At 38.1% G+C, this 14,952-nt stretch overlaps 2 protein-coding genes across 4 annotated transcripts in view; both read right to left on the bottom strand.

Annotated features, from left to right (window-relative positions):
• arhgef2a (Rho guanine nucleotide exchange factor (GEF) 2a) overlaps window positions 1-8,131 on the bottom strand; it is an 86,940-nt gene extending 78,809 nt beyond the window's left edge. The window contains exon 1 of one of the 3 annotated variants that reach the window (XM_079830214.1): window positions 7,862-8,131. The gene's annotated coding sequence lies outside the window, so the exon portion shown is untranslated. The remainder of the gene's footprint in view (window positions 1-7,861) is intronic. The other 2 variants (XM_079830215.1, XM_079830216.1) reach the window with 2 other exon arrangements.
• Window positions 8,132-12,022: 3,891 nt separating this feature from the next.
• LOC307134230 (death-associated protein kinase 2) overlaps window positions 12,023-14,952 on the bottom strand; it is a 35,006-nt gene continuing 32,076 nt past the window's right edge. The window contains exon 12 of the mRNA XM_079829788.1: window positions 12,023-13,359. Coding sequence (XP_079685914.1) covers window positions 13,279-13,359 — 81 coding nt within the window. The 3' untranslated portion in view covers window positions 12,023-13,278. The remainder of the gene's footprint in view (window positions 13,360-14,952) is intronic.

Below are 14,952 nucleotides of genomic sequence, written 5' to 3'. Positions count from 1 at the left end.
TTTGCAGGGCTGCCTGCTAAAATTCTCATTCCCGGGGCTAAATATCACATAGTTGGGATCGCTTCAACCCGCGGACATGAGACACAGCCCGCGGCAACAGTGTGAAGTAGTGATGGGTCGTTCGCGAATGAGTCGGCTCTAAGGGAGCTGGCTCGCATTTCTGAAGAGCCGACTCTATTTAAAAAAATATATAGCCTATAGAAATTAAATCATTATGTCATAATTAAATAATGAATTTTATTTTATTTACAAAAATTGACTAATTCAAAGAACAAAAAAAAAATATGATATAGGTCTAAAGGCGCACACATTCGTTTCGACTGTCGGTCAGCCTCACATTCTGTTCCTGTCAATCATACACGAGGTGTCAACCAATTATACGGCATGAGGGAGGGGCCGAGCCATCACACACACGCGTCGCACACACAGTGTCAACTGTCAAACTCGGAGGAGAGGAGAGGAGAGGAAAAACAGCTGTGAAAAGTTCAAACAAAAGCAGGAAAATGAGTCGGAAGCACAGCAGCATTTGGAATCATTTTAATGATGTAGACAATGTTAAAGCACAGTTTAGAATTTGCCAAAACAAAATCTCACATAAAGCCGGTTCTACCCACAACCTACACCGGCATATGCGAACTGTGCACCCAACTGTGAAGCTAGCGGAGCTTCGAGAAACTAGCGGTCCTGCTAGTGATGGTGGTGGAGGAGCGACGGGAGCCAGCACCTCACGTGGAGATGTATCCACTCAGTCAAGTAGGCCTAATCCGCGACCCAAAGCAACGCAGTCTTCCATAATGGACCAGTTGCAAATGCAAATGTTTAATAGTATTATTTTTTCATAAATCAATGCATTTTTAAAGAAATTGTGAGACATTGTGAGTATTATTATTTAATTTAATCTTTTAATTAGAATTGTTTTCACACCTATCATAGACAAAACATTAAAAAAAAATTTTGTGAGCCAAAAGAGCCGGCTCTTTTCAGTGAGCTGAGTCAAACGAGCCAGCTCACGAAAAAGAGCCGGATTGCCCATCACTAGTGTGAAGTAGCCCAATTCCGCTGAAAAAACGGGACTTGGCAACACTGATTGGCAGTGTGAAAGCTCCCGCTCTCCACGCGCACAGCTCCTGCTCTGCCACCGCGCGCAGTGTAAAACCAGCATTACAGATTGAACAAAGCACAGTTTTATTCGGCTTCTGTTCAAAGTACTCCCACACTTTTGAATGTCGTGGTCTGGCTTTATATGATAAATTATCATTTTCACTATGCCCGGGAGCAGAAGCCGCCATTATTCTAGATCTTCTGTTCCATTCTAGAACGTAAATAATGTGCCGCCGACGCGTCGACGCATTTCATGCACGTCGACGTATTTTCGTAGTCGACGTCGACGCGTCGTTGCAGCCCTAATATATATATATATATGTATGAAGAGTTCAGATGCAAAAGCCGCTAAATGTCACCTCCATCAAAAATAAGATAATGATATTGAACGAATGCTTTCTGGTCATAGCATGTTCATCAAATACTTTCGCTTCAAATCCGCTAAATCCCAGCCTCATCCCATTCAGAAACACCAGTTCGTTGGCCTAAACCGATAAACGCCACCTGCCTTTGTCAGCAAAATTCCAATCAGTCCACAGAAACCAATCAGAAGACGCAAATCGAATCATATGATTTCAAGATGAATAATGGTGTGCGTATATGCCGGCTTCCAATTGCCGAGCTGAAAGTTATCATCATGTTTTCTCCACCATTACAGTAGCAATGACAGGATATTGCGAGTAGCAAGTAAACAAGTGTTCTTTGTGCTGCTGTAAAACTTTGCTAGAAACAGAAGTGGCAGTCACTTAATTGCAGCTCTGCCTATCTGTATGGATCAGTTTCTTCATTGTTACATTTTGAATTCTCCTTTCATCATTTGCAATGTTTCCTGTTGCATCTTTAGTGATTTTGCAACTCTAGACTATGTCTTGTTGTCCAAAGACGTAAAAAAAAAAAAAGAAGCACACATGGAAAAGAAAGCCAATGAATTGACTAAAGTGGCATTTTTGAAAATAAGGCATTTCAATAACTGACTAATAACCTTTTCATTGCCATTAAAGTGAAATTACTGAACCTAAACATAGGAGCCAGATAAAAAAAATATATATATATTTTCAACTGTAGTTTTGTTGTCAAATGACCCTACGGTCAAAATATAACAACTACATGCAATGTAAAAACCTGAATCTAGTAGAATTGCTTCACAAAGCTTGTATTGTGCATTACTTTCTATGAATCACACGACATTTTGTTGTGATGGCTCAAAGGCAACAACTTTCAGTCAAAGCTTTCTTTTAAATGTCCTGCGATTTTCTTACAGACTATGTTTTTATATTCCCCTCCCTTCTTTCAGAATCGACTGATGTCATGTTCACACAGGGTCCCTCACCCAAAGAGCAAACATGCAGGACAATGGGAGAAAGGGAGAAAGGATGTGTACAGTGAGTCAGGGTGAACTACAGGTCGCCAGCTGCGTGCGAGTGTGTGTACATACGCATGTGTGTGAGTCGAATCAGTAGTGATTGAAGGTGCAACACCGGCACACTGCGCTCAGGTCATGACTCATCTGAATTAGCATCCAAAACTGAGGCAAACTGCACTTTTGACATTTCAACAGAGCCTTAGAATTGTACTGCAGAAATACAAGCTAATGACTTCTGTGATGGAAATCACGCAACTGGCTGTGGTCGCCTGGTGCCATGGTCAGGAACTAGGGTCTTTGGGGTGTTACTCGGTGTGTTTCGACTGCACGGACCAAGGTCTAAATGAAGTTCCAGGTAAATATTTCCCCCTCAGAAAGTCCCTGCTCGCGAGGTAGTACTTTTTAAAAGTTCAGGAACTTTCAGGTGTGGGAATTTGCCGCTGAACATGCTGATTGGTTGAGTTCACGCAGCATTTTGATTGGTTGACTCCACACAGCATTTAATTTCAACCACCATTTTTAAAAGTCTGTTGCGGTGCATGCAGTAATGGTGCGTTCACACCAGACGCGAATGAAGCGTTAAGCGCGAGTGATTTGCATGTTAAGTCAATGTAAAGACGCGAATATACATTCGCGCGAATGACACGGCTCGAATTGAGCGTTTCGGGCGTTTGAACTTTGGCGGATATTCGCGCCGTGTTAACCAATCAGGAGCTTGCTCTTGTAGTGACAACAATGAGGACAAAATCATATGTGGATAACCGGAGCTGTACGATACATCTTCGTACTTTATAGAAACAGGAATAAAAAGGATCTTGTTTGGAAGAAAGTGAGTGAGGAGGTCGGACACTCTGTTAAGTTGTAAAAAACGCTCTTTACTCAATATGAGCTATACATAGGCCTACTGAGACTACAAACTTTAAAGCCGGCAAATTGAGCTTATTCGCGGTATTTTAAAACAATCCATGTCAGCCATTTCGAAACGAGACGAGCCGGCTGGCAGAAGCCCCTCCCATGACACGAATTTGCGTCTGTTGTTAAGTCACGTCTGTTGCGTCTGTTGTGAATGTCACGCGCGAATGAAGCGGGTAAACACAAAATGTTCAAGCGCCCAACTACGCGCAAATAGCACGATTTATACACGCAAGTCGCGTCTGGTGTGACCGCACAGTAAGAGTTGTTTGCTATTCGAATCAACAATGTGATTGCAAAAAAATATGACTGATTGTCACGATCACCAGTGAGAGTGCCCCTGATTAGCACCTGAGGACTACATCTCCCATAATCCTTTGCCCGGACTCATCAGCACTCATTGATTACATCCACCTGCACCCCATTACCTTGTTAGCTCACACTATTATAGCCTGGTCATGTCTATCATTAATGGCGAAGTCTTGTTTGTTGTAAACTGCATTTCTGAGCGTTTTCCCTGGTTTCATGTCGCTGGTTTTGGATTTCTTACCTGTTCCGTGGATTACCCGTTTGCCTGTCTCTACTGTCTTGTTTGCCTGATTGGACTGATTACCTGTTATGACCTCTTGTCTGTTTGTTGACTACGATTGTGGATTACCCTCCAATAAAGCTGCATTTGAATTCTCAACCTTCTATCTCGGAGCAGTACGTTACACTGATGGACCGACAATGAGGTTCAGGCTTAATTAAGCTTATATGTGGAGGACGGGAACTGGAAAGTCGTGCGCAGTCCTAAGTCACTGGACTATTTGCCTAAGCTTCACAGTACCTTAGACTACGATGGAAACACAGACAGCAACAGGTCTGGTGGGAAAAAGTTCCTGGGACAAATTGTTCCGGGTAATTTCGTTGGAAACGCGGCTTAAAATAACAATTGTAATGTTTTACTCACTTTCATATTGTTCCAAAACCGTATGACTTTCTTCTGTGCATGGAACATAAAAGGAGATGTTTTAAAAAATGTTCAAGCTACTCTTTTTTTTAAAGTGCACACTTCATTTTTTACATAGAAAATATATGGCGAAATGGTTTAGAAGTACGCACAGTATCACCTGGTTTCTTTCATTGTTCTTGTGCCATCTTAAAGGGCTAGTTCACTCAAAAAATGAAAACTAAGTCATCATTTACTCACCATGGTGTTGGTCTAATGCCGTATGCCCTATGTTTTTTTTTTCGGAACACAGAATGTTCTTTTTTTTTTTTAAATGTCCGCTCGTGCTCATCCATCATGGCAGTGAATATTGACCTGCATCAAGCTTTTTTTTTTAAAAAGACGCAAAAGTTTCACAGAATGGTCCCATGTGACATATGTGTTCTGGGGTATATGATAGGATCTGGGGGAAAACAAACCGTAATTGTATGCATTATTTAACGAAAATCCTGAGCTTGGCCATTGGGTCTTTTGTGCACGACTGCACGTTCATGAAACTCAATTAGTGGCGCAGTTCACCCCGAGGAAAAAAAAAAAGCACACAAGTGAGAAATCAAGATTATTAAAGCATAGATTTTTCAGCTGTGCTTGATTAGGGATGGAGCTAAACTCTGTAAAACGAAGTTAGATACCGGAGCAGCGGTATACTGTTTGCGAACATCCTGACACCAGCTATACTGCTGAGAGTGGCGTTTAGATGTAAATATGCGCTGTTCACTTTCCTCTCAATAACAAATTGAAAACACAACAAAAAAGACAGTTAAAAAGGCACAAATATGTAAGATTTTTGTATTTTGTACACTTTAACACCAAAGATGCTTTAATGTATTACCACCCGGTATGTGTTTTACTAGACAGGTGAGCAACTGTTTGGATACATTCAGACATAAAACTAATCATAGCTCAACACAGTAAGTCTTATTGTTTAAATCTCGTTTCTTGATTTACCGCGAGTACCATGCATCGCCAGTGGAAATCGATTGGGTGTGAACACTCAAGACGCGCCGAAAAACATCTCGAAAAACGCTGGCGATAAGCGCGCGTGATATCCGTCCAGGTGCGTACAGGCCTTTACAGTGTTAAACATGAAAAAACAGTGGTAACACCACTTTCATTTAGAATTGTCGTTACTCATGTACTGAGTAACAACAATTACTCAGTACATGAGTACTGTTACTAATTTTTTTTTACTCACTAGAAGAAACAAACCAGAAATTTCCACGTGGTGGAGCCTCATTCATAGCACACCTGTTACGTAATCGCCACAGACTAATGTTAGCTGGAAGGCAAAAAAGCGAACTTCTTCAGAACTCCCGAAATGAACTTCATGTTGGCCTGTTTTTGTTCTAAATGGCATTTGACTTTTTTACTTCCATCTCTCTGAAGATGTCTACCCCCCTCGCCACCTTGTGTCCTGTCAGTCACCAAGTGACTATAAACATTCCCCACACCCCCTTGCCTTTGTCACACCTCACTCTATTTATCTCCTCTTCCTTTTCTTATTCGCTGCGAAGAAGGCCACATGTAGGCTCCTAGGGGGTTCTGAGTAATACAGAACTCTGAATAGCTCTTACTAATGACTAGATCTCTGTTTGCCAAGGTTAAGGGGTTTCCTGTTACGGCAGACTTTGACCTATTCAAGATCAACCAATGAAAAGCACTTCAAGTTCTCAAATGTGTCATATTGAAATAATCTCAAGAATCATTGCAAAAGTTCACGAAACTTTAAAAGGTCAAAAGATCGAAAGCACTAACACTTATCAAAGGAAACCTCTCTTTTAAGATTCATCATCAGGAATCAATACATTCGCAATCAGATCAACTGTTCCTGAGAATCTCAGCTTGTGTAAATAGTGTGAATCTCAGCTTGTGTAGTAAAGACAGTGTCTTAAGATCTAGTATGACCCACTAGCAGTTAGTCAAGCCGGGGGCAGTCAATCTCACTTTTCGGTATCAAATTAGGCCAAACATTTTTTTGATGACTAACTTGTAAGACTAGTCTTAGCGGTTTATGCAACCAGCCCCAGATCTTAAAGTTAGCAAAATGAAATGGAATTGTGTGACTTCCAAGAAAGCATTCCGGTCATATTTGCAGCATGAAAGAATGAGAGGTTCCGTGTTTACGAACCATTGACTTCTACAGTACTAGCCCACATAATGACGCCGTGAACAACAACTGTGCCAATAACACACTTGAGACTCAGGCCACACACATTCATTGGGTTCGCTGACCTCTGCTCAACATGTTCCCATTTTCTTATTGCCTTAAATGTCATTTCAATGACATTTACTGTGTCTCCGTATAGGTTACATTTCTTTAGTTTTTTAACATAAAAAAACACACAAAAGAAATAATACATAAACAAAAATAATGATAAATTAAATTAACAAAATGACTTTCATTTTTTTTATAGGCTATATACAGTGTTGGGAAGGTTACTTTGGAAATGTAATAGGTAACAGACTATTTAAAATGTAATAAGTAGTGTAACTATTTCAAATACTTTATTAAAGTAATGTAACTGATTACATTTTGTTATACAGGCAAAGCAACACATTTATATTATTCAACATATCCTATAGCTTTTTACAGAAAATATTCAGATGTAACTCTCTTTGTAATCATTAACATTTTCTTAAGTAACTGTAATTTAATTATACATTTTTTCTCAGTAACTGTAACTACGGTTACGGTTACATACATTTATTTTATAATTAAATTATGTAATCTAGTTAACGTTACTCCCCAACACTGTGGCTATATATGAGCTTGCCTAAGCAGTCTTTAAAACTATCTAGAAAGTGACCCATGTTTGTCTCTTTTATCCATGTTGCACTTCCATCTGTCTCTCCAAAGCAAAAAGATCCTGATCCTGCTTAGTTCACGATCTTTTCTGTGTCAATTTCACCCCTAACCTCTGCTTCAATCCTCTTTGCTCATTCTCTCTCCCTCTCTCTCCATGAAGTCATGTTTTTAAACAGAACTCCATAGGCAAGAAAACCAGCAGGTCCTCACAAAGGTCTCAGGTAGCACAGGGGCCCCTGGAGATTACAGATATAGGGCCAGACACAAAGAGCTTTCTTTCGCACACTCAATTACACATTCTCAATATCCAAATAGAATGTCCTACTCCTAATCCTTTTTTTTTTCACTCTTAACGGCTGTCATTGTTTACAGAAAGAATACAGAACGGGTTACACGCACACATGAACAATTAAGAACCTATTTAACAAAGTAACTTACGGGATTATTAATCATTTTAGTTCTCTGAACTGACAAAAAAAATACATATGTGGTATATGTAGCCTATACATTTATGTGTCCTCTTATTGATCTTGGATGGTCGATGAAAAAGTAATTGAACTTGTATTCTCCTGTTACTCTTTTTCTTTCTTTTTTTTCTCTTTCATTGTGTTTTTTTTTAACTGTACCAGACAGTCAATGCGTGGTCCCACTTAATAAAAACTGTTAGTAGTAACTTTTGTTAACTTACCTTTCCGCGGTGATGTTGTTTATTTTATATCCTAACGTCTTTCTTTCAATTCCTCCCAGACAGACGCTCCTCGATGTTTACTTCCTCTTCAAACCCCTTTATAATCCTCTCGGTGTGTTCATATCATATAAGCGGCATAGTCCAAATGGTTTCCGAGACGCTATCAATCATGACATTCCCGGACAAACTCCGGTAAAGTACATCATCATGCGGCTCGTTCGCCGGGAATTACTGTGCTCGCTCTCGCGGCCTCTGACCAGCGCCGTCGCCACGCCCACATCCGTGACGACATCACAGGTCCAGGTGTGCTGCAGTGGGACTATTTATGGCCATACACTCCACGTGCTTTTGTGTGTGTGTGTGTGTGTGTGTGTGTGTGTGTGTGTGTGTGTGTGTGTGTGTGTGTGTGTGTGTGTGTGTGTGTGTGTGTGTGTGTGTGTGTGTGTGTGTGTGTGTGTGTGTGTGTGTGTGTGTGTGTGTGTACAGGTATGCCAATACTTGAGAGGGCCAAATGTCCTCACTTATAGTGAAATATTATGACAACTGACTGAGGACATTTTACTGGTCCTCAAAAAATCGTCAAAAAGGTGATGGATATATAATAATCAATATAAAATCTGATATAAAATCAGTGGAAGTCTATGTCTATGGAAGTCCATCACTAATATAGTGAAACAAAAGTGTGTGTGTGTGTGTTTGAGAGAGTGAAGGAAAATTGTTTGTGAGATGTCATCATGGGATTAATAAAGACTATCTAATAATTGATCAGTAATTGAGCACAGCTTACAGTATGTTCTTACACTGTTTGACCAATTAAATGTACAGTCATTTGTTATTTGCTGGATAGGCATTTTTGAGGTTGTACTCACTGTGAGGGCTTTCTTTTTTTAGATGAGCAACTATATATATATATATATATATATATATATATATATATATATATATATATATATATATATATATATATATATATATATATATATATATATATATATATATATATATATATATATATATATATATACCTTTTATTGATTATTTTGATATTTTTGTCAATTTGTTTACTGAGCAGGTTCTTAGCAGTTTCAATATATACATTCCCATTCATGTATTATTGTTAATTTTAGAGATACATTATTTATTCACTATAACATTATATATTCACTATAGATCTTAATTACTATTATTATAAAAAGTAGCAGTGGTATTTCATTTTGTTAATGTTTTTGTCAATTTATTAATAGATTTTCCAGCCCTGGAAAATACACTTCTTGAAATTCCTTGATATTTCCTGGCTTTCCATGATGGTGGAAACCCTGATATGTGCTGAAACAAAATTGATCAGACATAAAATTTTAGGACAAACTGCTTTTAATTTACACAAAGCAGTATCAAAACAAACCAGGACATACATTAAAACTAACAATTTGTATAGGGAAAAACGCATGCACCAAATTACTCAATGACATCTTTATAGCTAAGACGGTATCAAATTATATAGCAAACTAAACACACACCAAATCATAATACATTTGCAAATACACAAGCAAATGAGACACACAAATACTGCATAAGAAAATGTGATACATAGAGGGAAAAAATACACTCACTAATCTGACATGCTCAATTTAAAAACATAAATAAACAATAAAAAAAACACCTAAATAAATGTTACTGATACAAACAGTGGTCTGTTGACATATTTGATACATTAAACTTTGATGTTACACAATATTACAGAAATTACAACCCTCAGGCAAATGTTACATAACAGAAGACACGGTAACATTCTTGCAAGTTAGGTATATCAGGACAGCAATATATAATATTAATTTGTGCGATATTCACATTACAAGTTCTATAGGCAAGAGTGTAAGAGGATAACATGTTGTAGCTAATGTTTGCATAATGGAAGACTTTTCAAACTGAATAGTGATTTTAAACCTATACACGGAAGACCAGTGTCCTATCTATATATATCTATCTATATATGTTCACACTATATTGCCAAAAGTATTGGGACACCCCTCCAAATAATTGAATTCAGGTGTTCCAATCACTTTCATGGCCACAGGCGTATAAAATCAAACACCTAGGCATGTAGACGCATCTACAAACATTTGTGAAAGAATGGGTCGCTCTCAGGAGCTCAGTGAATTCAAGCGTGATACTGCAATAGGTTTCCATCTGTGCTAGAAGTCCATTCGTTAAATTTCCTCAATACCAAATATTCTACAGTCAACTGTATTATAACAAAGTGGAAACAATTGGGAACAATAGTAGCTCGTAAAGGCCACGTAAAATCACAGAGCGGGGTCAGCGCATGCTGAGGTGCACAGTGCGCATTAGTCGCCAACTTTCTGCAGAGTCAATAGCTACAGACCTCCAAACTTTGTGTGGCCTTCAGATTAGCTCAAGAACAGTGCGTAGAGAGCTTCATGGAATGGGTTTCCATGGCCGAGCTGCTGCATCCAAACCTTACATCACCAAGTGCAATGCAAAGCGTCAGATGCAGTGGTGTAAAACAGTGGAGATGTGTTCTCTGGAGTGATGAATCGCACTTCTCTGTCTGGCAATCCGATGGATGAGTCTGGGTTTGGCGGTTGCCAGGAGAACGATACTTGCCTGACTGCATTGTGCCAAGTGTAAAGTGTGGGGTTGTTTTTCAGAGGTTGGGCTTGGTCCCTTTATTCCAGGGAAAGGAACTCTTGATGCTTCAGCATACCAAGACATTTTGGACAATTTCATGCTCCCAACTTTGTGGGAACAGTTTGGGGATGGCCCCTTCCTGTTCCAACATGACTGAGCACCAGTGCTCAAAGCAAGGTCCATAAAGACATGGATGAGCGAGTTTGGTGTGGAGGAACTTGACTGGCCTGCACAGAGTCCTGACCTCAACCCGATAGAACACCTTTGGAATGAATTAGAGCGGAAACTGGCCTTCTCGTCCAAAATCAGTGCCTGACCTCACAAATGCGCTTCAAGAAGAATGGTCAAAAATTCCCATAAACATACTCCTAAACCGTGTGGAAAGCCTTCCCAGAAGAGTTGAAGCTGTTATAGCTGCAAAGGGTGGGCCAACTCCATATTAAACCCTACGGATTAAGAATGGGATCTCATTAAAGATCATGTGCATGTAAAGGCAGACGTCCCAAAACTTTTGGCAATATAGTGTGTGTGTGTGTGTGTGTGTGTGTGTGTGTGTGTGTGTGTATATATATATATATATATATATATATATATATATATATATATATATATATATATATATATATATATATATATATATATATATATATATATATATAAAAACTAAAATATCAGTTGAGCACTATCAAAAATGTAACTGATATAGTTTCTTGAGACTGACAGTAAAGGCAACAATTAGTGTCTAGAATAATTCAAGCAGCGTTTCATAAAGCTCAACACCGCATGACGCCATTCAAGTACATTTAAAGTGGCTCTTCACATGAAATCTCTGTTGATCACACTCAATGAGTAAAGTCAATAAGTTGTAAAATTGTTAACTGCTGTACATGTCAAACACAATTTATAACAGCTGTATATATCTGTTCATGTCATAAATGAATACCATCATCGACCGTACTGAAGATGCCTACTAGATATTAAAGTCGTCAGACACGCCATAACTCGCGCAATATTTAATCTACAATTCAGCCATGTTGAGAAAAAAGGCAGCTGGTTGAATCTCAACAATGCCATGGTATCAATATGGGGAATACGGTTTGGTCCCTGGTAGTCTAATTCGGGATAGGAGAACATGTATTGGTCAAGAATAGATCATGTTTTTGAGAAGATATGCAAGTTAAGGTACTCAGCCCAAAAGTCCTCTCTTATAATTTGGTTTGCTTGTACGTACTGTAAACTATGACCCATGTTTACACCTGGTTTTAAGATCCGTTGATTCAATCACATGTGGTCAGTACTAAATAGGGTGCAAAAGGTTTCATGATCGGTTCACTCAGAGGTAGTCAGAAACAAATGTGACCATGTTGCATTTGTAGTGTAAACGTTAAAAGGATCGTCTACTCGCCTGTCTACCATCCACTGTGCTTAAACAAGGGTTTAAAATGCAAAAGAAAACAAATGTACAAACAAGAAAGAAAGTAACTTGTATCAATATGAAATGACACAAAATGCGTGAATCACCAAAGTTAATTTAATAAATTGCCCCACTAAAATAAGTAATATATTTTATTTATATAAAAACAATTCTGGTTAGCTTAAAGTCCAAGTAATCTGCATAATTTACTGTGCTTTTTTAATTTATTTTACATTTTGTGCTTTATCAACATGCATTAACACACTGACATATAAGTGATGTACATAGTCATACAATCAGAGACCTTTATTTTGGAACTACTATTGCAAGTTGCTAAATGGATGTTAATACCAGGTATAAACAGGGGTTTAACTTTGTTATTGTTTTCAGGCAAATCTGATATTGAATATTTTAAAATGCAATGATCTATCTATCTATCAATATATATATATATATAGACACACACACGCACACGCACACACACAGACACACACTACCGTTCAAAAGTTTGGGATTGGCAAGACTTTTTTGATGTCTCTAATGCTTACCAAGACTGTAAAAATACACTTATATAATACTTTTCTATTTTAATATGCTTTGTATAATAAATATAATTTAATCCTATTATGGCAAAGCTGATTTCAGCAGCCCTTACTTCAGTCTTCAGTGTCACATGATCCTTAAGATTTCATTCTAAAATGATAATTTGCTGCTCAAGAAACATTTCCTATTACTATCAATGTTGAAAACAGTTATTTTTGAGGAAACCGTGATACATTTTTCAGGATTCTTTGATAAACAGACAGATCAAAAGAACAGCATTTATTTGAAATAGATTTTTTTTAACATTATAAAACTCACTTTTGATCAATTTAACGCATCCTTGCTAAATAAAAGTATGAATAAAAAGAAGAACCAAAAACTTTTGAACGGTAGTATATATAGCTTAACTACATAAATGGTCCCTATAGTAACTTTGCAATCCCACTGAAATAAATCTGAAGTAAAAAAATAAAAAATAAAGTTCTCCTTCAAGACACCTGACCCTCCTGTCAACAGCACTTCAGGTAAAAGAATCACACTCAGTCTGTCAGAGGTAGAACTCTATGAACATGCTTGCATATTAGTATAGAAAACCACAATGATCTCACGGCCCCATCCTTCTTTCAGATGACGTCAACCACGGTAACTGGGTATTTTAGCTGGTGGTTGGGCAATCGCATGCACTGAGGTTCAAGGATTGTGGCCTCTGTCTCTCCCTCTTGGCACTACAAGTTACTGCAGGTTGAATGAGCGCTGCTGCGTCCATACAAGGGAGATGCTTGTGGTTTTTGACTCCCTCTGCCTGCGAGATTTATGAATTGCTACTAAGACGTCTGCGTAAGAGAGAGGCAGGTTTTGTGCCTGTATCCTCCTGATCGCTCTCACAGTCTCTCTGATTGGAAAACACCAGGAAAATGAAGCATTGCATTATTTACAAGAATTAAGCACATATCCTCTGTATTTCACATTAAGATATTGTCATTTAAATGTTTATTTATGCTGTACATCATGGTAGTGTTTATTGCAATGTCTTTAAAGTGTTAGTTCACCCAAAAATTTAAATTCTGTCATTGATTACTCACCCTCATGTCCTTACAAACCCATAAGTTCATCTTCAGAACACAAATTAAGATATTTCTGATGAAATCTGAGAGCTCTCTGACCCCTCCAGACAGCTATTTAATGAACAGTTTCAAGGTCCAGAAAGGTAGTAAAAACATTGTTAAAATCGTCCATGTGACTCCAGTGGTTCAACCTTTTTTTTATGAAGCGACGAGAATACTTTTTGTGCACAAAAAACAAACAAAAATAATGATTTTGTTCAACAATTTCTTCACGTCTGTGTCAGTCTCCTACGCTGTTGACGTAGTAAATGCAGTCCAGCGTTTCAGAGTTAAGTCAGAGCTATGCCAGCACGCCAGCTTACCATTGGCTGAAGCTGTTCACGTGAGTACCACGATGCATGCGTGTGACGCTGACGCAGGAGCTGACCAACGTAAACTGCGTAGGAGACTGACACAGACGTGAAGAAAGTTTTTTGCGCACAAAAAGTATTCTCATTGCTTCATAAAATTAAGGCTGAACCACTGGAGTCACATGGACGATTTTAACAATGTTTTTACTACCTTTCTGGACCTTGAAAGTGGTCATTATATTGCTGTCTATGGAGGGGCCTGAGAGCTCTCGGATTTCATTTGTGTTCTGAAGATGAACGAAGGTCTTACGGGTTTGGAACGACATGAGGGTGAGTAATTAACTTATGAACTAACACTTTAATTCAGATTTAAAATATTTAATAAACACATTTTTTTGTATTATTTTTATTTTGTCCAGCCAAGATGATTTTCATTATTGTATTACGTTAATGCAAATGTAAATGACAGTCACTATTGAGAACATTTTTACAATCAAACTCAAAATTAAAACATTAGGGGTGTAACGATACACTCATGTCACGATTCGATATCACGATACTGAACTCACGATGCAATATTATTGCGATACCCCAAGACATATGGAAAAAGGTTACCAAAAATGTACTGTTGATTAAAATGCTACATTTGTTATTACATTGGGGTGGAAATTAATAGGTTTGGACTTGGTGTTGGTAACCCAATGAACAGGACAACGGTGACACCAGAATAAAAATATTCATGATTCTGAATCTGAAAATACAGAATTATTTTAGATGAATAATATTGCCTCTGTCACTGAGATATATTTAAAATAATGTAGGCCACTTTTTACTGGTAACATGAGACATTTGGCATTATCAGGACCCACAAATATTCCCCCATTGCATTATTATACATTATATTCAACATGATGGCCCGGCTTCATAGACAGGGCTTAGACTAAGCTAGGATTAGGCCTTAGTTGAATTAGGACATTTAAGTAGCTTTTCGTAAATGTGTCTTAGAAAAAAAACATTACTGGTGTGCATCTTAAGGAAAAATATATACTTTAAGATATATTTTTTAGATAT

Source organism: Gobio gobio (assembly GCF_949357685.1).
Source record: "Gobio gobio genome assembly, chromosome: 11".
Taxonomy (NCBI): domain Eukaryota; kingdom Metazoa; phylum Chordata; class Actinopteri; order Cypriniformes; family Gobionidae; genus Gobio; species Gobio gobio.
The sequence above is the reverse complement of the archived record's forward strand: the minus strand, read 5'-3'. Positions and strand labels throughout refer to the sequence as shown.